The sequence below is a fragment of the Scyliorhinus torazame genome, chromosome 7, assembly GCF_047496885.1.
Source record: "Scyliorhinus torazame isolate Kashiwa2021f chromosome 7, sScyTor2.1, whole genome shotgun sequence".
Taxonomy (NCBI): Eukaryota; Metazoa; Chordata; class Chondrichthyes; order Carcharhiniformes; family Scyliorhinidae; genus Scyliorhinus; species Scyliorhinus torazame.
Genome location: NC_092713.1, coordinates 21,512,066 through 21,536,461, shown reverse-complemented (window position 1 = coordinate 21,536,461; position 24,396 = coordinate 21,512,066). Strand labels below are relative to the sequence as shown.

Here is a 24,396-nt window from a genome sequence, read left to right as displayed (position 1 = left end):
GGGATAGGGTGGAGGTGTGGGCTTAAGTAGGGTGCTCTTTCCAGGGGCCGATGCAGACTTGATGGGCCGAATGGCCTCCTTCTGCACTGTAAATTCTATGATTCTATGACTCACTGAATAAGGCATCAGGAATAAGATGATGATAAAAACAAAAAGTGCTGGCACAAGTTGCTAGCTTGATTTCTACCCTCTAGCAAAGAATTGTTTTGATCTGGTGTTTCAATCACTTAGGTTGAGGTCAGCTCTCGACCTGTATAATTCTATGCTAAACAACCTCCATTAGAAGGTAATCAAGATTATACCATGTATGACATCGTTCCCCGAAATATTCTTCACATTTCTCAGAAATATTATCATAATTCCGAATACACAACGTCACTCCTTAAGCTGCAGCAAATTAGTTCCCATTTGAATTTATTTCCATTCAACGTTTGCAATTTGAAGCTGAATAATCTAAAGAGCATAATTAATAAATATATAAACTTACAATGCTATGTATTTAATTACTGAAGCATGTAAACTGGTCAACTCAACAATGACCTGGGAAGTTCTGGTATAAAAGTGAAGATTCCTCCCTCCACTCACTTCAGGAAATTTGGCTGGACTTTTTTTTTTGTTTTGATTTGAAGTAACCAATTATTTTTTTCCAATTAAGGGGCAATTTAGCGTGGCCAATCCCCCTATCCTGCACATCTTTGGGTTGTGGGGGTGAGACCTACACAGACAGGGGGAGAAGCTGCAAGCTCCACACAGGGCCGGGATCGAAACCCGGCCCTCAGGGCTGTGAGGCAGCAGTGCTCAACATTGTGCCACCTCTAACTCTTCTACATCAGTTTAATTCCACTGGATGTGAATTTCCTCAATCATTGCTTCACTGCTTTAGCACACTTAAGCTCATTGACGCGACTTCAACCTCATATAAAAGGCCAGAGGACACAGGTTTCCAGCGTTTACACCAATTCTAAATGACCATAAATCACACCCAAAGTTTTAGGCACAACACTGGAACATACAAATGACGAGTACGCCATTCGGCCCCTCAAACCTGCTCTGCCAGATCTGTGGCCTCAACTCCACATTCTAGCTTTGGACTCCGTTGTTAGTGAATAATCTATCTACCTCTGCCTTAAAAACTATTCAATGATCCTGCCTCTGCTGCTCTCTGGGGAAGACTGAGAGAGAAAAATTCCCCTCATCTCGGTCTTAAATGGGAGACTGAACTGTCCCCTAATTCTAGTCTCTCCCCCAAAGGGAACATCCTTTCAGCATCTATCCTGCCAAGTTCCCTCAGCATCTTATCTGTTCAAATAAAATCACCTCAAAACCTTCCAAACTGTAATGGATACAGACCCAGATTGCCCAACCTTTCTTAATAAGATAACACACCTCCATCCCAGGTGTCAGTTGAATGAATCTTCTCTGAACTGCTTCGAACACATTTACATCCTTTCTTGAATTAGGAGGCTAATACTGTACACAATACTCTATCTCACCAACTGTAGAAACATAGGTCCATAGAAAATAGGTGGAGTAGGAAATTCGGCCCTTCGAGCCTGCACCACCATTCAATATCATGTCTGATCATGCAAATTCAGTATCCCACTCCCACTTTCTCTCCATATCCCTTGGTGCCTTTAGCCGTGAGGACCACACCCGGCTCCCTCTTGACCATATCCAACGAACTGGCCCCAACAGCTTCATGTGGCAGAAAATTCCACAAGTTCACAGAAGTCCTCCCTCATCTCAATCCTGAGTGGCTTATTCTTAGGCTGTGACCCCTAGTTCTGGACGTCCCCAACATCAGGAATATTCTTCCCACAACTAACCTGTCCAGTCCCATCAGGATTTTATATGTTTCTATGAGATCCCCTCTCATTCTTCTAAACTCTAGTGAGTACAAGTCTAGTCGACCCAGTCTTTCTTCATGTGTCAATCCTGCCATCCCAGGAATTAGTCTGGTGACCCTTTGCTGGACACCTTCAATAACAAGAATGTCCTTCCTCAAACTAGGAGGCCAGTACTGCACACAATACTCAAGGTGTAGTCTCACCAAGGCCGTGTATAACTACAGCAAGACATCCCTACTCCTATACTCAAAACCTCTCGCTATGAAGGCCAGCATTCCATTAGCTTTCCTCACCGCCTGCTGTACCTACATGCCAACCTTCAGCGACTGTTCCACCATGACATCCAGGTCTCGTTGCACTTCCCCTTTCCCTAAACTGCCACCATTCAGATAATAATCAACCTTCCTGTTTTTGCCACCAAAGTGGATAACCTCACATTTTTTTTAATAAAACATTTTATTGAGGTCTGTGATTTTGTAACAGTAACAGAAGAAACAGTGTACATACAAATATAAACATACTGCAAAGGCCGTCTTCCTCCCTCACAGGTCCCACCTTTCTTACACACTAATCTAAGCTAAACCACCCCCCTCCCTTCTCCGCTGACGGTTAATTTTCTCTAAGTCGACGAATGGCTGCCACTTCTGGACGAACGCTGACATTGACCCTCTCAGGGCGAACATGATTTTCTCCAGACAGAGAAAGCTAGCCATGTCAGTGAGCCAGGTCTCTGACTTCAGGGGCTTTGAGTCCCTCCAAGCTAGTAGTATCCATCTCCGGGCCACCAGGGAGGCAAATGCCAGAACGTCTGCCTCTTTCTCCTCCTGGACTCCCGGATCCTCCGACACTCCAAAAATCGCCATCCTTGTTTTTAATACCTTGGACATGACATCCGCAAACCCCTGCCAGAATCCCCCAAGCTTCGGGCATGCCCAGAACATATGAACATGGTTCGCTGGCCCTCGCGCACACCTGTCTTCTATCCCAAAGAATTTGCTCATCCGGGCCACTGTCATGTGTGCCCGGTGAACGACCTTAAATTGTATCAGGCTGAGCCATGAAGTGGACACGTTGACTCTACTCAACGCATCCGGCCAGAGACCATCCTCTATCTCTCCTCCTAACTCCTCTTCCCATTTGTGTTTCAGCTCCTTGGTCTGCGTTTCCTCTGACCCCATGAGTTCTTTATAGATGTCCGAAACCTTCCCCTCTCCCACCCACATTCTGGAAACTACCCTGTCCTGTAACCCCCTTGGTGGTAGGAGCGGGAAGGTTGAGACCTACCTACGTAGGAAGTCCCATGCCTGCAGGTACCTAAACTCAACCCCCCCCCGTAAATTCAAATTTCTCCTTCAACTCCCTCAGGCAGGGAAAGCTCCCCTCTATGAACAGATCTCCCATCCTCTCGATCCCTGCTCTTTGCCATCTCCAAAACCCTCCATCCAGCCTCCCCGGGGCAAACCGGTGATTATCACAGATTGGAAACCAAACCGATGCTCCCTCTGCTCCCACACGTTTCCTCCATTGCCCCCAGACTCTCAGGACCGCCACCACAACGGGGCTGGTGGAGTACCGTGCCGGCGGGAATAGCAGAGGTGCCGTTACCAATGCCCCCAAACTCGTGTCCTTACCTGATGCCGCCTCTACTCACTCCCACACCAACTCCCACCCCCCCAACTTCCTAATCATGGCTATATTTGCCACCCAGTAGTAATTGCTAAAGTTCAGCTGCACCAGCCCGCCCTCCCTCCCCCCGGCTACGCTCCAGCACCCCCTTTTTTTATTTGTGGGGTCTTGCCCGCCCATACAAAGCCTGAGATCACCTTGTTTACCCGTTTAAAAAAGGCCCGTGGAGTAAAGATGGGGAGACACTGAAAAACAAACAGGAATCTCGGGAGGACCCTCATTTTCACTGTCTGTACCCTCCCAGCCAGTGATAGCGGGTGCACGTCTCACCTTCGGAAGTCTTCCTTCATTTGGTCCACCAGTCGGGTCAAATTTAGCTCATGTAGCCGTTCACTTTCCCGTACCACCTGGATGCCTAGATAACGAAAGGTTCCCCCTACCACTCTAAACAGCAACTCCCCCAGACGCCTCTCCTGCCCGTTGCGTGGATCGCGAACATCTCGCTTTTTCCCCCCCATGTTCAATTTATAACCCGAAAACTGGCCAAATTCCCCCAGAATCCTCAATTTCTCCCATCCCCTCTAGTGGGTCAGAAACGTATAGGAGGTCAGCTGCGTAGAGCGAGACTCTGTGTTCCACCCCTCCCCGAAGCAGCCCCTTGAGGCTCTCAGCGCAATTGCCAGTGGCTCTATGGTCAGCGCAAACAGCAGTGTGGAGAGGGAACATCCCTGCCTCGTCCCCCGGTGCAGTCTAAAATAGCCCGATGCCAACCTATTTGTCCGTACACTCGCCACAGGCACCTGATACAGCAGCCTAACCCAGTCGATGAAGCCCTGTCCAAACCCAAACCACCCCAGCACCCCCCACAGATAGATCCATTCCACCCGATCAAAGGCCTTCTCTGCGTCCATTGCGACCACTACCTCTACGTCCCTACCCTCTGGGGACACCATGATCACATTCAACAGTCTTCTCACGTTGGCCGCCAACTGCCTGCCCTTAACAAATCCCGTCTTGTCCTCCCCAATCACATCTGGAACGCAGTCTCTGATCCTGGAGGACAAGATTTTGGCGTCAACATTTAATAAGGAGATCGGCCTGTAGGACCGCATAGCTCCGGGTCCTTCTCCCGCTTCAAGATCAGTGAGATCGTGGCCTGTGTCATCGTCGGGGGAAGCCCCTCCCTCTCCCTTGCCTCATTAAATGTCCTCATCAGCAGCGACCCCAGCATCCCAGAGAACTTTCTATAAAACTCCACTGGGTACCCGACCGGTCCTGGGGCTTTACCCGACTGCATGGCCTTCAGCCCTGCTGCTATTTCTTCAATTCCAATCGGGGCCCCCAGCCCTTCCTCCACCTTCGGGAACCTCAGCTCCCCTAAGAGTTGCCTCATCCCTTCTGGCCCAGCTGGACTCGTATAGCCTGCTATAAAATTCCTTGAACGTCGTTAACCCCTGCTGAATCTCCAACCAAGTTCCCGTCTCTGTCCTTCATTTTCCCAATCTCCCTAGCTGCCTCCCTCTTTCTAAGCTGCTGTGCAAGCATTCTGCTGACCTACTCTCCATACTCATATCACCCCCCTCGCCTTCCTCAGCTGCTCCACCGCCTTCCCTGTAGTTAGCAAGCCAAACTCCACCTGTAACCTCCGTCGTTCCCTTAAAAACCCTGCCTCTGGGGTCTCTGCAAATCTCCTGTCGACCTGAAGTATGTCCCCTATCAGTCGATCCGTCTCTGCTCTATCTACCTTCCGCCTGTGGGCCCGTATCAAAATCAGCTCCCCTCTGATCACCGTCTTCTACGCCTCCCAGACCATTGCAACTGAGACTTCCCCCGTGTCATTAACTTCCAGATAGTTCTGGATGCATTTCCTCACCCGCCCGCACACCACCTCATCCGCTAACAGTCCGACATCCAATCTCCAATACTGGCGCTGGCCTCACTCCTTGCTCACCTGTAAGTCCACCCAGTGCAGGGCATGACCTGAGACCGTGATCGCTGAGTACTCAGTGTCCACTACCCCCGTCAGTAAAGCCTTGTTCGGGATGAAAAAGTCGATCCGGGGGTACACCTTATGTGCGTGTGAGTAGAAAGAGAACTCCTTCACTCTCGGCCACCCATACCTCCATGGGTCCACTCCCCCCATCTGCTCCATCAACCCCTTTAGCTCCTTTGCCATTGCTGGCACCCTACCTGTCCTTGAGCTTGACCGTGTCTTGGGTCAAAGACTGTGTTGAAGCCCCCCGCCCCCACAACATGACCAGCTTATGGGAGTCCAGATCCGCGATCTTCCCCAACATCCTCCTTATAAACTCCACATCACCCCAGTTTGGCGCGCAAATATTCACGAGTACCACCGGCAGCCCTTCCAGCTTCCCACTAACCATGATGTACCGACCTCCGATAACCTCAGATTTACCCACATGGGCAGCATGGTGGCACAGTGGGATAGTCCTGTTGCCTCACGGCACCGAGGTCCCAGGTTCGATCCCGGCTCTGGGTCACTGTCCGTGTGGAGTTTGCACATTCTCCTTGTGTTTGCGTGGGTTTCGCCCCCACAGCCCAAAAATGTGCAGGGTAGGTGGACTGGCCACGTTAAAATTGTCCCTTAATTGGAAAAAATGAATTGGGCACTCTAAATTTATTTATTAAAAAAAAGATTTACCCACATTATATTGCATTTGCCAAGAATTTCCCCACTCTGCCAGCCTGCCTAAGTCACCCTGCAGCCTCTTTGAATCCTCCTCACAGCACACACTGCCACTCAGCTTAGCGTCGTCTGCATATTTGGTGATGTTGCATGCAATTCCTTCGTCCAAATCATTAATGTATATTGTGAACAGCTGGTCCCAGCATGAACCCTGCGGCACACCACCAGTCACTGTCCACCGCTCTGAAAAGGACCCGTTTATTCCCACTCTCTGCTTCCTGTCTGCCGACCAGTTCCCCATCCATGTCAATACATTAACATCCCCAATACCACAAGCTTTAATTTTGCTCACTAATCTCGTGTGGGACCTTGTCAAAAGCCTTTTCAAAGTCCAGACACACAACATCCACTGGTTCACTCTTGTCCACTCTACTGGTCACATTCTCAAAAAATTCCAGAAGATGTGTCAAGCATGATTTCCCTTTAGTAAATCCATGCTGACTTGGACTGATCCGGTCCCCGCTTTCCAAATGCTCAGTTATTTCATCCTCAATAATTGACTCCAGCATTTTCTCCACCACCGATGTCAGGCTAACCGGTCTATAATTCCCCGCTTTCTCTCTCCTCCCTCCTTTTTAAAAAATAACTCAAATAGGAATTAATAAGTACGATCTGATAGCCGTTAGAGATGTGGCTGCAGGATGACAGATTGGGACCTGAATACTGAAGACTGCATTTAAGGACGGCATGAAATGAATAAAAGGTGGAGGGGTGGCTCTGTTAATTTATGTTACATTTAGCACATTAGCGAGGGATGACCTAAGTTCATAAAACCGGGATGTAAAAGCAATTTGTGGTGAGATGAGAATTGACAATTGCAATGTGTCAATTGGGGGGGGGACGGTGTGCAAGCCCCTTAATTGTAACTACATGATAGTGTCGGGAAAACAGGAAGTTTTAAATGATCTATGGGTGCATTGTTGAAAGGTATAGATTTAAGTGGGTTTAATTTTGTGGCTTTATGTAAGAGTAAAACTCTGGTTACATTCATGTAAGACAAAGGTGTTTGCAAGTGAATGTTTCGTCAATTCAAACTGTGCTTAAGAGTTTTACGGTATGAAAAGTAAATCAAATCTTGGAGAAGGAAAGAATGGTAACTGAAGCAAAACATCCATACTTTTTTTATAATCTATTCTCTTTGCAATAAACAACATTCCTTTTGCCTTCCAAATCACATGCTCTGCCTGCATACCAACTTTTCCTGATACATGTACCAGGACATCCAGATCCCTTCGTACATCAGAGCTCTGCAATCGGAGCTCTGCAATCGGAGCTCTGCAATCAGAGCTCTGCAATCTCTCTCCATTTAAATAATATGCTGTTTTTCTTCCTGCCAAAGTGGGCAAGTTCACATTTTGCCACTTCATACTCCATCTGCCAATTTCCTGGCCACTCACTTAACCTATCTATATCCCTTTGCAGACTCCTCATGTCCTCTTCACAACTAATTTTCCTACCTATCTTTTTTCATCAGAAAATTTAGTAACCATACATTGGTCCCTTCATCCAAGTAAATTGTAAATAATTGAGATCCCCGTACTGATCTCTGTGGCACTTCACTTGTCACATCTTGCCAACCCGAAAGAGACCCATTTATTCCTATTCTCTGCTTTTGGTTAGCTAACCAACCTCCTACACCATGAGCTCTTATTTTGCGTTATGATGTGGTACTTTGTCAATTGCCTTCTGGAAATCTAAGTACAGCACATCCACAGGCTCCCCTTTATCCATGTTCTTTATTACTTCGAATCATAAAATCCCTACAGTACACAAGGCCATTCAGCCTATCGAGTCTGACCCGACCCACCAAAAGTGCACCCTACCAAGGCCCCCGCCCCCCCCGTCCAATCCCCATAACCCCAACTAACCCGTGGACACTAAGGGGCAGTTTAGCATGGCCAATCTGCCTCACCCGCACAATTTTGAACTGTGGGAGGAAACCAGAGCACCCGGAGGAAACCCATGCAGACATGGGGAGAAAGTGCAAACTCTACAGACAGTCACCCAAAGTCGGAATCGAACCTGGGTCCCTGGCGCTGTGGGGCAGCAGTGCTAACCACTATGCCGCCCACTTACTCAAAGAACTCCAACAAATTAAGCAAACACTATTTCCCTTTCACATAACCATGTTGTCTCTGCCCGATTACACGGAGATGTTCTAAGTGTCTCGCTTAAACCTCCACATTGAAGATATATTTGCATTGGAGGCAGTACAGTGAAGGTTCACTAATTTGGTCCCTGGGATGAGGATGGGTTAGTAAGTTTGCCGATGACGTGAAGGTTGGTGGAGTTGTAGATAATGTTGAGGGCTGTTGCAGGTTACAACAGGACATTGACAGGATGCAGAGCTGGGCTGAGAAGTGGCAGATGGAGTTCAACCTAGATAAACGTGAAGTGATTAATTTTGGAAGGTCAAATTTGAATGCTGAATACAGGGTTAAAGGGAGGATTCTTGGAAGTGTGGAGGAACAGAGGGATCTTGGGGTCCACGTACATGGATCCCTCAAAGTTGCCACCCAGGTTGATAGGGTTGTTAAGAAGGCGTATGGTGTGTTGGCTTTCATTAACAGGGTGATTGAGTTTAAGAGCCACGAGGTTTTGCAGCAGCTTTATAAAACCCTGGTTAGACCACACTTGGAATTTTGTGTCCAGTTCTAGTTGCCTCATTATAGGAAGGATGTGGATGCTTTGGAGGGTGCAGAGGCGATTTACCAGGATGCTGCCTGGACTGGAGGGCACGTCGTATGAAGAAAGGTTGAAGGAGCTAGGGCTTTTCTCACTGGAGCGAAGAACGAAGAGAGGTGACATGATAGAGGTGTAGAAGATGATGAGAGGCATAGAGTGGATAGCCAGAGACTTTTCCACAGGATGGGGATGGCTGTCGTGAGGGGACATAATTTTAAGGTGATTGGAGGAAGATATAGGGGGGATGTCAGGGGTACCCAGAGAGTAGTAAGGGTGTGGAATGCCCTGCCTGCAACAGTAGTGGACTCGCCAACACTAAGGGCATTAAAATGGTCATTGGATAGACATATGGACGATAAGGGAATAGTGTAGATGGGCTTTCGAGTGGTTTCAGAGGTCGGCGCAACATTACTGCGCTGTAATGTTCTATGTTCTACATAAGTTCTTAAGTTCTTTACACAGAGTGGTGGGTGTGTGGAATACACTGTCAGCAGAGGTGGTGGAGTCAGAGTCATTAGGGACATTTAAGCGACTCTTGGACAGGCACATGGACAGCAGTAAATTGAAGGGGTGTAGGTTAGGTTGGTCTTCGATTAGGATAAATGGTCGGCACAACATCGTAGGCCAAAGTGGCCGGTACTGTGCTGTACTGTTCTATGTTCTGATGTTGATTTCCAAGGACACCATGATCATATTGAACAGCAGCGAAGCCTCGAAGGACCATATGTCCTACTCCTATCTAGAGTAGTGTCTTTTAAGTAGTGCATTGCAGAACATCACAACACGATGCATAAAAAGCTTCTCAAGGGACTTCCGGTTGCGGCGATGCGGAGCTAAGCCGCACATTTCGGCAGCTCCCGCTAGAACTGACTTTTGGGCTCTCCGGAGGAGCCCCAACGGAAATTGTTTGACCAAATCCCGTGTGGGAAGGTGAAGTAAGGTCCCCCTTCCGTCGTGTATGGAGGGGACTAGAAGTGGAGCGGCGGCAAAAGAGGCTTTGGAGCAGCGGCAGAAACGAGGGGGAAAAAACAAGATGGCGGAGGGCGGAGATCGAGCAGCATGGGGGCCAGACCAGCAGGAGTTTCTCAGGCGCTGCGTGGAGGAGCTTAAAAATAAGGTGCTGGCGCCAATGCTGTTGGCGATCGAGGGGCTGAAGGAGACCCAGAAGGCCCAGGCGGTAGAGCTCCGAGAGGTGAAGGACAAAACTAACGAGAACGAGGACGATATCTTGGGCCTGGCGGTGAAGATGGAGGCGCACGAGGCGCTGCACAAGAGGTGGGCCGAGAGATTAGAGGTCCTGGAGAACAGGTCGAGGAGGAAGAATCTCCGGATTCTGGGTCTCCCCAAAGGAGTGGAGGGAGCTGATGCCGGGGCGTATGTGAGCACAATGCTCCATTCGCTGATGGGTGCTGAGGCCTCTCCGAGCCCCCTGGAGCTAGAAGGGGCTCACCGGGTCCTGGCGAGGAGACCCAAGGCTTGCGAGCCGCCAAGGGCGATAGTGGCGAGGTTCCATCGTTTCGAGGACAGAGAGAGTGTCCTGAGGTGAGCCAAGAAGGAGCGGAGCAGTAGATGGGAGAATGCGGTGATCTGAGTCTACCAGGACTGGAGCGCGGAGGTGGCAAAGAGAGCTGGCTTCAACCGGGCCAAGACGGTGCTGCATTAAAAAAAGGGTGAGATGTGGAATGCTGCAGCCAGCGCGGCTGTGGGTCACTTATCAGGACCGACACCACTATTTCAAAACGCCAGAAGAGGCTTGGACCTTTATCCAAACGGAAACATTGGACTCGAACTGAGGGACTGTGGTTGTGGGGGAGATGTTGACTGTATACAGGGTTGTAAATATGGGTAAAGAATGTTTCACAGGTGGGACGATGGATGGGGATGGGGGAAGAGTTTTTGATGGGGAGACTGTGAGGAATGTGGGCGGCGGTGCTGGAGGGAGGTGAGTCTCGGGGATGGGGGAATTGGGATAAGGCCGCAACAGGAGCCGCGCCACAGGGGGCGGGGCTGGCTCAGGAAACCGCGGGCTTTTTCCTGCGTTAGGGAGGGGGGGGGGAGATGGAGGAGCGCAAGGACGAGGAGGGATTTCCACACCGGGGGGGGTCAACGGGAAGGCGGGGGATGCCGGGGTCAGCAGGAGTCAGCTGACTTACGGAAGTATTATGGGGGGGCGCAAAAGAGCTAGATTTGGATCTAGCAGGGAGGGGGAGGGGGACAATAGGGTTGCTGCTGCATTGGCCGAGGGGGAAGTGAAAATGGAAGAGGTGGTCGGGGCGGGGGTTCCCAGTCTGGGGGACTGGAGGGTGCGGGAGACGTGGGCACGGGACTGGCCTAAAATAGGAGATGGCTAGTCGGCCGGGGGGGGGGTCATGCTTCAGGAGACACATCTGAAGGTGGCAGGTCAGGTCAGGTTAAGGAAGGGATGGGTAGAACAGGTGTTCCATTCGGGGCTGGTTGCGAAGAATAGAGGGGTGGCAATACTGGTGGGGAAGCGGGTGTCGTTTGAGGCCAAGAACATCGTAGCGGACAATGGAGGTCGATACGTGATGGTGAGCGGTAGGTTGCAAGGGACGGGGGTGGTATTGATAAATGTATACGCCTCGATTTTGGGACAATGCTGGATTCATGAAACGGATGTTGGGGCGTATTCCAGACTTGGAGGTAGGAAGCTTGATAATGGGTGGGGATTTCAACACGGTGTTGGACCCAGCACTGGATCGCTCCAGATCTAGGACCAGAAAGAGGCCGGCTGCGGCCAAGGTGCTCAGGGGGTTTATGGATCAGATGGGGGGAGTAGATCCGTGGAGATTTGCCAGGCCTTTGGCCAGAGAATTTTCTTTTTTCTCCCATGTACACAAGGCCTACTCCCGGATAGATTTTTTTGTTCTGGGCAGGGCATTGATCCCGAAAGTGGAGGGAACGGAGTATTCGGCCACAGCCATTTCAGACCACGCCCCGCACTGGGTGGAACTAGAGCTGGGGGAGGAGAGGGACCAACGCCCGCTGCGGCGGTTGGATGTGGGACTGCTGGCAGACGAGGAAGTGTGCGGGGGTGCATCGAAAGGTATCTGGAGGCCAACAACAACGGGGAGGTGCAGGTGGGAGTAGTATGGGAGGCGCTGAAGGCGGTGGTCAGGGGGGAGTTAATCTCCATCAGGGCTCATAGGGAGAAGAGGGCAGGGAAAGGGAGAGGTTAGTAGAGGAGATTTTAAGAGTGGACAGGAGATATGCAGAGGCCCCTGATGAGGGACTACTCAGGGAGAGGCGAAGTCTCCAGACGCAGTTCGACCTGTTGACCACAGGGAAGGCAGAGGCACAGTGGAGGAAGGCACAGGGGGCGACGTATGGGTATGGGGAGAAGGCGAGCCGGATGCTGGCACATCAGCTCCGTAAGAGGATGGCAGCGAGGGAAATAGGTGCAGTCAAGGATGGAAGGGGAACTACGGTGCAGAGTGCAGTGACAGTGAATGAGGCATTCAAGGCCTTCTACGAGGAGTTGCATAGGTCCCAGCCCCCAGGGGGAAAAGAGGGGATGTGACGATTCTTGGACCAACTGAGGTTCCCGAGGGTGGAGGAGCAGGAGGTGGCTGGTTCGGGGGCGCCAATTGGGGTGGAGGAGCCGGTTAAAGGACTGGGGAGCATGTAGGCAGGGAAGGCCCCGGGACCGGATGGGTTCCCGGTGGAGTTCTATAGGAAGTAACTAGACCTGTTAGCCCCGTTGCTGGTAAGGACTTTCAATGAGGCAAGGGAGGGGAGGCCCTGCCCCCGACAATGTAGGAGGCGACGATCTCTTTGATCCTGAAGCGGGATAAGGACCCACTGCAATGCGGGTCGTATAGGCCGATCTCGCTCCTCAACGTAGATGCTAAGTTGCTGGCAAAAGTGTTGGCTACGAGGATTGAGGACTGTGTCCCGGGGGTGAGTCACGAGGACCACACGGGATTCGTAAAGGGCAGGCAAATACCAATGTGCGGAGGCTCCTAAATGTGATTATGATGCCATTGGTGGAGGGAGAGGCAGAGATAGTGGTAGCTATGGACGCAGAGAAGGCCTTTGACCGAGTAGAGTGGGAGTATCTCTGGGAAGTGTTGCGGAGGTTTGAGTTCGGGGGAGGGTTTATTAGCTGGGTTAAGCCCCTATATAGAGCCCCGGTGGAGTGTGGGGTTACGAATCGGCGGAGGTCGGAGTACTTCCGGCTGTGTCAAGGGACGAGGCTGGGGTGCCCCCTGTCCCCCCTGTTGTTTGCATTAGCAATTGATCCTTTGGCCATGGCATTAAGGGAGTCCAGGAAATGGAGGGGGGTGGTTCGAGGGGGAGAGGAGCATCGAGTGTCGCTGTATGCAGACGACCTGTTGCTGTATGTGGCGGACCCAGTGGAGGGGATGGTGGAGGTCATGCAAATCCTAAGGGAGTTTGGGGACTTCTCGGGCTACAAGATCAATGTAGGGAAGAGTGAGCTCTTTGTGGTGCATCCGGGGGATCAGGGAAGAGGGATAGGCAACCTACCGTTGAGGAGGGCGGAAAGGAGCTTTCGATATTCGGGGATCCAGGTTGCTAGGAGCTGGGGGGCCCTGCACAAACTTAATTTGACGCAGCTGGTGGAGCAGATGGAGGAGGACTTTAAACGGTGGAGCATGTTGCCACTCTCGCTAGCAGGCAGGGTACAGTCGATTAAAATGGTGGTCCTCCCGAAGTTTGTTTTTGTATTCCAATGCCTTCCAATTATGATCACCAAGGCCTTTTTTAAGAGGGTAGGCAGGAGCATTATGGGTTTTGTGTGGGCGAGTAAGACCCCGAGGGTAAGGAGGGGGTTCCTGGAGCGTAGTAGAGATAGAGGAGGGCTGGCGTTGCTGAATCGGGTGGCTACGACTGGGCAGCCAACGTGGCGATGATCCGTAAGTGGGTGATGGAGGGAGAGGGGGCGGCATGGAAGAGGTTGGAGATGGCGTCCTGCAAAGGAACGAGCCTGGGTGCGCTGGTGACAGCACCGCTGCCGCTCTCGCCGACAAGGGACACCATGAGTCCGGTGGTGGCGGCAACGCTAAAGATCTGGGGCAGTGGAGACGGCACAGGGGTGCGATGGGAGCCTCGGTGTGGTCCCCGATCAGAGACAACCATCGGTTTGTCCCGGGAAGGATGGACGGGGGGGGGGGGGGTTTCAGAGTTGGCATCGGGCAGGGATTAGAAGAATGGGGGACCTGTTCATCAATGGGACGTTTGCGAGCTTAGGGGCGCTGGAGGAGAAATTTGGCCTACCCCCAGGAAACGCTTTCAGGTACATGCAAGTGAGGGCGTTTGTGAGGCGGCAGGTGAGGGAATTCCCGCTGCTCCCGGCACAGGAGATTCAAGACAGGGTGATTTTGGGCGTATGGGTCAGAGAGGGCAAGGTGTCAGCGATATACCAGGAGATGAAAGAAGAGGGGGAGGCTTTGGTAGAGGAGCTGAAGGGTAAATGGGAAGAGGAGCTGGGGGAGGAGATTGAGGAGGGTCTGTGGGCTGATGCCCTAAGTAGGGTTAATTCCTCTTCCTCGTGTGCCAGGCTTAGCCTGATACAATTTAAGGTGGTTCATAGAGCGCATATGACGGGGGCGAGGCTGAGTAGGTTCTTTGGGGTGGAGGACAGATGTGGGAGGTGCTCAGGAAGCCCGGCGAACCATGTCCATATGTTTTGGTTGTGCCCGGCACTGGATGGGTTCTGGAGGGGAGTTGCGAGAACTATATCTAAGCTGGTGAAAGTCCAGGTCAAGCCAAGTTGGGGCCTCGCATTATTTGGAGTAGCGGACTAGCCGGGAGTGCAGGAGGCGAAAGAGGCCGGTATTCTGGCCTTTGGCGTCCCTGGTAGCCCGGCGAAGGATCTTGTTAGTGTGGAAAGATGCGAAGCCCCCCAGTGTGGAAGCCTAGATAAATGACATGGCAGGGTTTATCAAGTTGGAGAGGATAAAGTTTGCCCTGAGAGGGTCTGTGCAGGGGTTCTCCAGGCAGTGGCAACTGTTCCTAGACTATCTCACGGACGTTAGATGAAGTTCGGTCGACAGCAGCAACCGGGGGGTGGAGGGAGAAGGGGGGGTTTTCTGGGGGGCATCAGAGCAAGAAAATACATAAATGATCCGGAAAACTGATATGTATGGGAGGATTCCAATGTACAAAGTTCTGTTTCATATTGATTTGCCATGTTTATGTCTTGCTATGCGAGTTTTCTTTTCTTTTTGTTACCCCGGGGGGGGGGGGGGGGGGGGGTTGTTTGTATGGTTGAAAATTGTGTTTAAAAATTCTTAATAAACATATTTTTTTTTCAAAAAAGCTTCTCAAGGCCCCTCTTTTTCCCCCTCCAAGATATTTTAATTTGTGCAACTTCAAATACCAGTAGGCTTTGTAGATTCCTGGGGCTGTTTAACCCAACCAGTTTATTTTGGGGTGTTCGGGTGGATTCCGCTCTACCAGCAGGAACTGAGAAACAAATGCACATGTTCAATCTTTACATGGACGGAATAATTTAAAGGTGTTCAATTTGCCATTAGCAAGCTCGGTGTCTCTTAATGAAGCACTTGTTTGGTTTCATGTGCCCACAGAGGCAGCAGCACCCTCCTCAGTAACATTACAGAACTATCATCAATAGCACTAGTATAAAGGAACCATAAATTTCAACAATGCTTACACAGAGAATTACTGGATTATTGACTTGGTCAGAATCAGAAAATTAAATCCGTTATCATCTACAATAGGGTTTGTATAAATAACAGCCAAATCTGAATTATGTCTGAGTTTGAGCAGCCATGCGAACAGTTTATATAATTCACTTCAGCACAAGCAATTGTGCTTATTTCATCTGTTATAGTGACAAGATGCCAATCTGTTTTATGATGTGTGCCAGGAGTAAGGAAAAATCCATTTGTTTCTTTACTTCTACTCAATAATATCCAGCAATATATATTTTGGGAGATTAACGCAAAAGGATTCATTTCACATAACAATATATTTAAAAACAACCAAGGCCAGAGTCTCAAAACATCGCAAAAATAAATCTTGTAACTGGCTGTCACACACAGTTTCTCCCATTAGACAGTCTTTAGTAGGTGATCTAGAGCAGGGTTTGTCAAACGTTTTGCTTCTGAGGTTTGTCTCAGTATTATCCAAATTGTATGAGCATCTTTAACACGAGTACTTTCATTACTTAAAAATTAGTAATATAATTAAACCTGCATTCATTATTTATGTTTCACTCAAAGTGAATCTTGCTGTTGGTACTGAGTGGCTTCATAAATGTGTTAAAACAAACAGTAAATCTTCGGGCAGTAAGATTCCCAAAAGGAAAACCTGATGGATCATGACTGTCAAGAAGCTATGATGAAATGAAAATGAAAAGAGAATGGACTAAGGAACTTGAAATGTGGATTAGCCTACCAACATTGTAAACAGATATTTACCAAAGTGAAAAGGATAACAATAGGGTATATAAACGCAGGAATTGAAAGCACAAAGGAAAAAAATCAAGGGAATTTCACACTTGCGTTTTCAAAGGGTGAGCTGATGTAAGAAATGTCATTAAGGAGGACTGCGGAATCAAGTAGTTCAAATAGAGGGTGGTTGTGGAGGGTTGGTTGTGAAACTGGAGGCTTGTGACCAGCGGTGTGCCTCAGGGATTGGTGCTGGGTCCACTGTTATCTGTTTTATATATAAATATATATATATATTATATATATTGGATGAGAATGTAGGTGGCATGGTTAGTAAGTTTGCAGATGACACCAAGTTTGGTGGCATCGTGGATAGTGAAGGTGGTTATATAAGATTGCAACAGGGTCCTGACCAATTGGGCCAGTGGGCCGATGAGTGGCAGATGGGGTTTCATTTGGATAAATGGGAGGTGATGCATTTTGGTAGATCAAATCAGGACAGGACCTACTCAGTTAATGGTAGGGAGTTGGAGACAGTTACAGAACAAAGAGACTACAGGCTCATAGCTCCTTGAAGGTGGAGTCACATGCTAGGTTTTATTGGTCAGAATATTGAATACACGAGCTGGGATGTCTTGAAGTTGTACAAGATATTGGTAAGACCACAAACGGAATACTGTGTTCAGTTCTGGTCACCCTATTATAGGAAGGATATTGTTAAACTAGAAAGAGTGCAGAAGAGATTTACGAGGATGCTACCAGGACTTGATGGTCTGAGATATAAGGAGAGGCTGGATGGGCTGGGACTTTTTCCCCTTGAGCGTAGGAGGCTAAGGGTTAACTTAGAGGTCTATAAAATAATGAGGAACATATATACGGTAGATAGACGACATCTTTTCCCAAAGGTAGAGGAGCCTAGAACCAGGGCAGCACGGTAGCACAAGTGCTTAGCACTGTGGCTTCACAGCGCCAGGGTCCCAGGTTCGATTCCCCGCTGGGTCACTGTCTGTGCGGAGTCTGCACGTTCTCCCCATGTCTGTGTGGGTTTCCTCCGGGTGCTCCGGTTTCCTCCCACAGTCTAAAGACGTGCAGGTTAGGTGGATTACATAGAACATACAGTGCAGGAGGCCATTCGGCCCGTCGAGTCTGCACCGACCCGTTTAAACCCTCACTTCCAAAAAGGTTAGGAGGGGTTATTGGGTTACGGGGATAGGGTGGAAGTGAAGGCTTAAATGGGTCGTTGCAGACTCGTTGGGCCAAATGGCCTCCTTCTGCACTGTATGCTCTATGTTCAAAGGACATTGGTTTAAGGTTTACGTGAGAGGGGTAGAGATACAAAAGAGACCAGAGGGGAAATTTCTTAACAAAGAGGGTGGTGAGCATCTGGAACGGGCAGCCAGAGACAGTAGTAGAGGTGGATATGATTTTGTCTTTTAAAAAGCAGTTAGCCAGTTACATGATCTGAGATAGAAGGAGATACATGGGCAGGGCGGGTATAGAGGGAAATGGGCCAAATGCAGGCAAATGGGACTAGCTTAGTGATAGAAACTGGGCGGCATGGACAAGCTGGGCCGAAGGGCCTGTTTCCATGCTGTAAATATCTATGACTCTATGATTCTATAAGGAAAGATCAAAATAAAAAGTAGTATATGAGTAGCAGGGTTCATTATACAAATGGAGGAGAGCTGCGCTGGCTCAAGATCACAGACATACACAGCCAGAAGCTGTGTTCACTCCCAAACAAGCCATTGCCTTGGGACTACTGCTGGAACTCCAGTAGTTTCTAATTTAAACTAGAAGAAATTCCCAAAAGAGGTACAAGTTGCCGAGTGTGGTAATTATTACTGGATCTTCCTCAGTGGTAAAACCTATGGGATGTTGATTGGGGAGGTTTAGAAAAATAGAGGGATTTGTAACTGAGGCAATTTGATGATATTGTGTGCAGCCATTATTATTGTTGTAGGGATTTTGAATACCCTAGCATTTAACATCAGCTGGATTAACAATGATACACACATCATTGATGACACAGAAACAGGGCATTTAGCCCAACTAGTCCATATTGGTGTTTATGCTTTACTCGAGCCTCCTACACCCATCATACTGGTTTGAAGCCCTTGATGTCTCCCAACTTATCCTTTCTGCGAGAATACAGGTTCCATTCCAGTTCAAATGGTGTAGCTCATAAGTGTAACTTCTTCCTGGCCCAGAAATGGTGCTTGTGTCCCATGAATAGGAGCATTTCTTACCCGCAGCAACCTTTTAGCCACTTGTTAGTCCTCATGATCAGTCTGCTCCTATGCCCATTTGCACATGGTTTAGGTAATAATCCACAGATAATTCTCCTTGGGGTGTTGCTTTGTAATTTAGAGGCTAACTCCTGATGTTCGCTGTCCACCCAAGCTCAAGGACCATTTCCCAATGCAAAACAGTGTATGATAAATATTGAGAAAGGCAACATTCATGGCCATCCTCACGAGAGTGATTCCCTCGGATTCTGGGTCATGAATTCCTGGGACTGGCACCGGCAGCAACAATCGACAGTTTGATGGGCCACCCATGCCAGGCTTGGCTCTTCAAACAGCTGCCCACTGGAAAGGAGCAGTCAGCTGCACGAAGAGCAAAAGGTGAAGTCAGTCGACCATTCGTCAACACCCTCCAGTTAAGTCTTGGCCCATTAGCCAACAAAATGATCTGCTGCTCCACATGCCCAACGTAGCGGGAGAGTGAATGCCACATAGCCTGGCAGCAAAACCCGTTGTCAACTGTCACTAACTGACTTTGGGTAGGAGAGGGTGGTGTAGTCCTCCTGTTCTTTTATGCTTCTTCCTCTATAATAAGTGTACAATATCCTGAAACGTGTACCCAATGAGTGCCAAGAATAGTGCGGAGGACTTTTTAAATCACACTATTGGATTAAGATTTTTTTTTTTTATATTTAGAGTACTGAATCTCCCCCCCCCCTCTCCAACACTGTTGAGGGGCAATTTAGCGTGGCCAACCCACTGACCCTGCACATCTTTTTGGCTTGTGGGGGTGAAACCCAGGCAGACACGGGGAGAATGTGCAAACTCCACACGGGCAGTGTTCCGGGGCCGGGATCGAACCCGGGTCCTCAGCACGGTCAGGCAGCAGTGCTAGTTAAGATTTTATTCTTGGGAAGATGATTTGCCAGATCCCCGGAAAGATCAACACAGATCCTGTGTTGTGAAAGTCCGATCCAGAGAATAGAAGACATCCCAGAGAGCATTTCAATTCTGCACTTGTACTGCACAAGTGCACCTTCTAGTGGGTCAATGAAGGAATTGCAGCAATAGCATGTGTGTTGATTCACATTGCCTGGACAACCTCAAGGAGTGAAGTCATGGAAGCTGGGGAAGGACAACTCATCTAAAACAAAATAAAGCAACAAATGGTAATGAGAGCAGAGTAAAGTCAGCACACGTTATCTGCTCAGCCTTGCGCATAATACCTTTTTCGAATGCAGGTACAAGTTCGGAGTTCTGCCCGGAATAGGGATTCCTGCTTTAGCTAATTTAATGAAATACTTCTGCACTCTGCTGGCAACCTGGGTGAAAGGAGATGCACAAAATAACTAGGATGAAAGAACTTATAGGAAAAAAAAAGATAGGTTAAAGTTTCATGCTGACTGTTCATCAAACTCAGCATCATGCTTTACTGTTAAAATATGATCAGTCTAATATTCTTCAAGAAGAAAAGCTTCTATTTAACACTTGCAATGATCCCAGGACATCCAAAAGTGCTTTACAGTTAATGTTGGTTTACAGTTACATTTGATGTATAGTCACGGCTGTCATGCAGGAAATGTGGCTGCAAATTTTCACACAACAAAAACCCACCCAAAGGACTACAGTAATGGCCAGATAATTTGTTTTAGTGATGTTGGTTGGGGGATAAATATTGGCCAGGGCACCACAGAGAACTCCTGCACTTTTCCTCAAAATAGCTTTGTCTACCTAAAATGACTATTATCTGCGGATCTTTGGAAGAAAATATTCGACTGAAGTAATGAACAAGGAGGGCCTAAATGCAACAGAGAGGTGTGGAGGGGGCTACTCCACCAGAGGATGAAGAATCAATCATGTAGCATGGGTGTGAAGTCACAAAGCCAGACCAGACAGTGCAGTCCCTGTGCCCTGAAGGACACTGAGTCCATTAGGGTTCAACAACCATCCAGCAGTTTTCATGCTCTTTTCATCGGGCGCCAAGACACAAATGTATTGCACTTACGGAATTTAATTTCATGGTAAGATGCAAACTGGAGAAATCTGGGTTATCAATTCAGTACTATTAACAATTGTGCTGCTGCGCCCACAATGAATCACTATACTAAACGCTTGGACACATTGCAATAAATTGTGACTTTTGTAATGATAAACATTTACACACACTGCCCTAAAAATACATTTAAAATCATTAGATACAATGCAACATTGATTGAAATTAGCTTAAACTTATATTTAAGATCTTTAACGCCCCCGCTGAACATCAATATACCTGTTTGGCAGTTCGGTTGCCTAGTTTGTCAGCTATCTTCTGCCAGCGTCGCGTTTCCACTTCTTCAGGAGGATATTTAAGGAGCAGCTCCTCTAATCTTTTCTTTAAAACCAAATCAAAAGATACAGGGCAGGTCAGTCTTAAGTCAATATTCGGCTACTGTACATATTAGTTCAGAACTGATTGTTTGTCATTTATATAAACGACATAGATGACATGTAGGATCAATAAGTTTGCCGACGACACAAAGATTGGCCGGGGGGTTAACAGTGAGTTGAGTGTATTGGGTTACAGGAAGATATAGACCGGATTGTCAAATTGGCAGAAAAGTGGCAGATGGAATTTTAACTCTGAAAGGTGGGAGGTATTACACTTTGGAAGGAGTAATCTGACAAGGAAGTATTCAATGAATGGTCTGACACTGGGAAGTTCCTAGGAACAACGGGACCATGGCATGTTTGCCCATAGATCTCTGAAGGCAGACGGGTAGGTTAATAGGGTGGTGAAAAAGGCAAATGGGACACTTGCCTTTATCAATCGGGGCATAGATTACAACAGCAGGGAGGTCATGTTGGAGTTGTATAGAACTTTGGTGAGGCCACAGCTGGAGTAGTGTGTGCAATTCTGGTTACCACGTTATAGGAAGGATGTGATTGCACTGGAGGGGGTGCAGAGGCGATTCACCAGGATGTTGCCAGAGATGGAACATTTAAGTTATGAAGAGGTTGGATACGCTTGGGTTGTTTTTGTTGGAGCAGAGAACTGAGGGCGACCTGTTCAAGGTGTACAAGATTATTTTAAGGCACAGGGTGGATAGGGAGCAGCTGTTCCCTTAGTTGAAGGGTCAGTTATGAGGGGACACAGGTTCAGGGTGAGGGGCAGGAGGTTTAGAGGGGATTTGAAGAAAAACCTTTTTACCCAGAGGGTGGTGAGGGTCTGGAACGCACGGCCTGGGAGGGTGGTAGAGGCGGGTTGCCTCACATCCTTTAAAAAGTACCTGGATGAGCACTTGGCACATCATAACTTCAAGGCGATGGGCCAAGTGCTGAAAAATGGGATTAGGTGGGCAGGGCAGGTGTCTTTCATACATCGGTGCAGACTTGATGGGCCGAAGGGCCTCTTCTGCACTGTATTATTCTGTGATTTTGTGGCAAGGCTAAATTTTCTCAACTGCTTGCACAATCTGAGTTTTCAGTTTCTGCAGCAGTAAGGAGAGGGGAGGGGTAGCGTGGCTACGGATTGAATCCAGAAAGTGAGGGAGGTGCTGTTCACACAGTAATATTAGCAGAAATATAGAACTCAGTCACCAGTCGTCCATCTGAACCACAGCTGAGGTAACAGCCCAGAGACGAAAATCAAGGGCATGTCATGGAGCAACCAGGCAGCCTGGCCTTGAATACACTTCCTAGCAGCTGAGAAAATTATCTTTATTCAAAAAAAGTAGAAAGTGATTTTGAGAAGTCAACGCTTTGCAAGCTCAAAATAATGGGAGATCTATATTCAAACAACGTAAAGTGACCCACTGTTTGGTTTTGGTGGCAAACTCCTCAGGGTCCCTGTGCCAATCTCAACCAAATTTGATGGGGCAATGCACTGGACCAAGTGGCATATCATGGAGGGTGGAGTACTGACATCGATAGAGAGTCTGGTGAACTGGTGCGACGACAATAATCTCTCCCTCAATGTCAACAAAAGGAAGGAGATTGTCATCGACTTCAGGAAGCGTAGTGGAGACCATGCCCCCTGTCTACATCAATGGGAACAAAGTAGAAAGGGTCGAGAGCTTCAGGTGTTTAGGTGTCCAGATCACCAACAACCTGTCCTGGTCCCCCCATGCCAACACTATAGTTAAGAAAGCCCACCAGCGACTCTACTATCTCAGAAGACTAAGGAAATTTGGCATGTCACCCACGACTCCCACCAACTTTTACAGATGCACCATAGAAAGCATTCTTTCTGGTTGTATCACAGCTTGGTATGGATCCTGCTCTGCCCAAGACCGCAGGAAACTACAAACGGTCGTAAATGTAGCCCAATCCATCACGCAAGCCAGCCTCCCATCCATTGACTCTGTCTACAATTCCCGCTGCCTCGGAAAGGCAGCCAGCATAATTAAGGGCCCCACGCACCCTGGACATACTCTCTTCCACCTTCTTCCGTCAGGAAAAAGATACAAAAGTTTGAGGTCATGTACCAACCGACTCAATAACCGCTTCTTCCCTACTGCCATCAGACATTTAATGGTCCTACCTCGTATTAAGTTGATCTTTTCTCTACAGCCTAGCTACGACTGTAACATTATATTCTGCAGTCTCTCCTTCCTCCCCTATGTACGGTATGCATTGTCTGTATAGCATGCAAGAAACAACACTTTTCACTGTATACTAATACATGTGACAATAATAAATCAAATCAAAAAATCTAACCACACCACTGGTGGGGGAAGCAGGGGGTTTAGCCTTTCAGCAGTGGGTCCCATGGCCCTTCCTACACTGTGTCCCCGCTGACAATAACTTAAGAGATGCCAACCAACAAAATATACATTCCAAGGATACGGTGAATTTACATCACAAATCCACAACTGTCATTATTTCTCTCATTTTAGTTGCTTTGTGTTAGTTACTGTATGTCTGAGATACTATGCATTACTTGGCGAGGGAAAGCTACAGGTGGCATACACGGGGCAGGGATAGGTTTTGGGGGGGGGGGGGGGGGGGGAGGAGAAGAGACAAGATGATAAAGTTGACTGAAGGCAACAGGCAGCGACTAGAGAAAGGGAAGATGAAGGGGCTAAAGCAAGAAGGCAAGCAGTTAAAAAGCGACAGAATGCAAGAACTACTAGCACTGCATGTAAGAGACCAAGACTCTTGAAGTGGAGGTGCCGGCGTTGGACTGGGATGAGCACAGTAAGAACTCTTACAACACCAGGTTAAAGTCCAACAGGTTTGTTTCGATGTCATTAGCTTTCGGAGCACTGCTCCTTCCTCAGGTGAATGAAGAGATAGGTTCCAGAAACATATATATATAGACGAAGTCAAAGATGCAAGACGATACTTTGAATGCGAGCCTTTGCAGGTGATTAAGTCTTTACAGATCCAGAGAGAGGGATAATCACAGATCCAGAGAGAGGGATAATCCCTCTCTCTGGATCAGTAGTCTTAATTACCTGCAAAGGCTCACATTCAAACTATCGTCTTGCATCTTTGACTTTGTCTATATATGTTATTGGAACCTACCTCTTCATTTACCTGAGGAAGGAGCAGTGCTCTGAAAGCTAGTGATACAAGACGCTTGATGGAAGCTTTCACCCATGATCTTCCTGATGATGATCAGGAATCAGACACAGAATATGGTATTGGCAGTAGATCAGAGGTATGAGAGTATTGTGGTGCAAAAAGTGGAAAGATGAGCCAACTTCATTGTGTTGTCCAAGTGGTAATGTACGATCATAGAACCCCTACAATGCAGAAGGAGGCCATTCGACCCATCACGTCTGCACTGACCCTTCAAACGAGCACCCTTCATAGGCCCAATCCTCTCTGCTATCCCCATTACCACATCCAACCGTTGGGACAGCAAGGGGCAATTTTAGCAAGGCCAATCCACCTAGCCTGCGCAT

At 48.3% G+C, this 24,396-nt stretch overlaps 1 protein-coding gene across 5 annotated transcripts in view; it reads right to left on the bottom strand.

Annotated features, from left to right (window-relative positions):
* The window catches only part of zzz3 (zinc finger, ZZ-type containing 3), a 167,523-nt gene that overhangs the window by 25,585 nt on the left and 117,542 nt on the right, over window positions 1-24,396 (bottom strand). For all 5 annotated transcript variants that reach the window (XM_072510410.1, XM_072510411.1, XM_072510409.1 and 2 more), the window contains 2 exons: window positions 20,778-20,879; window positions 19,732-19,827 (listed from right to left, as the gene is read on the bottom strand). In XM_072510410.1, coding sequence (XP_072366511.1) covers window positions 19,732-19,827; window positions 20,778-20,879 — 198 coding nt within the window. The remainder of the gene's footprint in view (window positions 1-19,731; window positions 19,828-20,777; window positions 20,880-24,396) is intronic.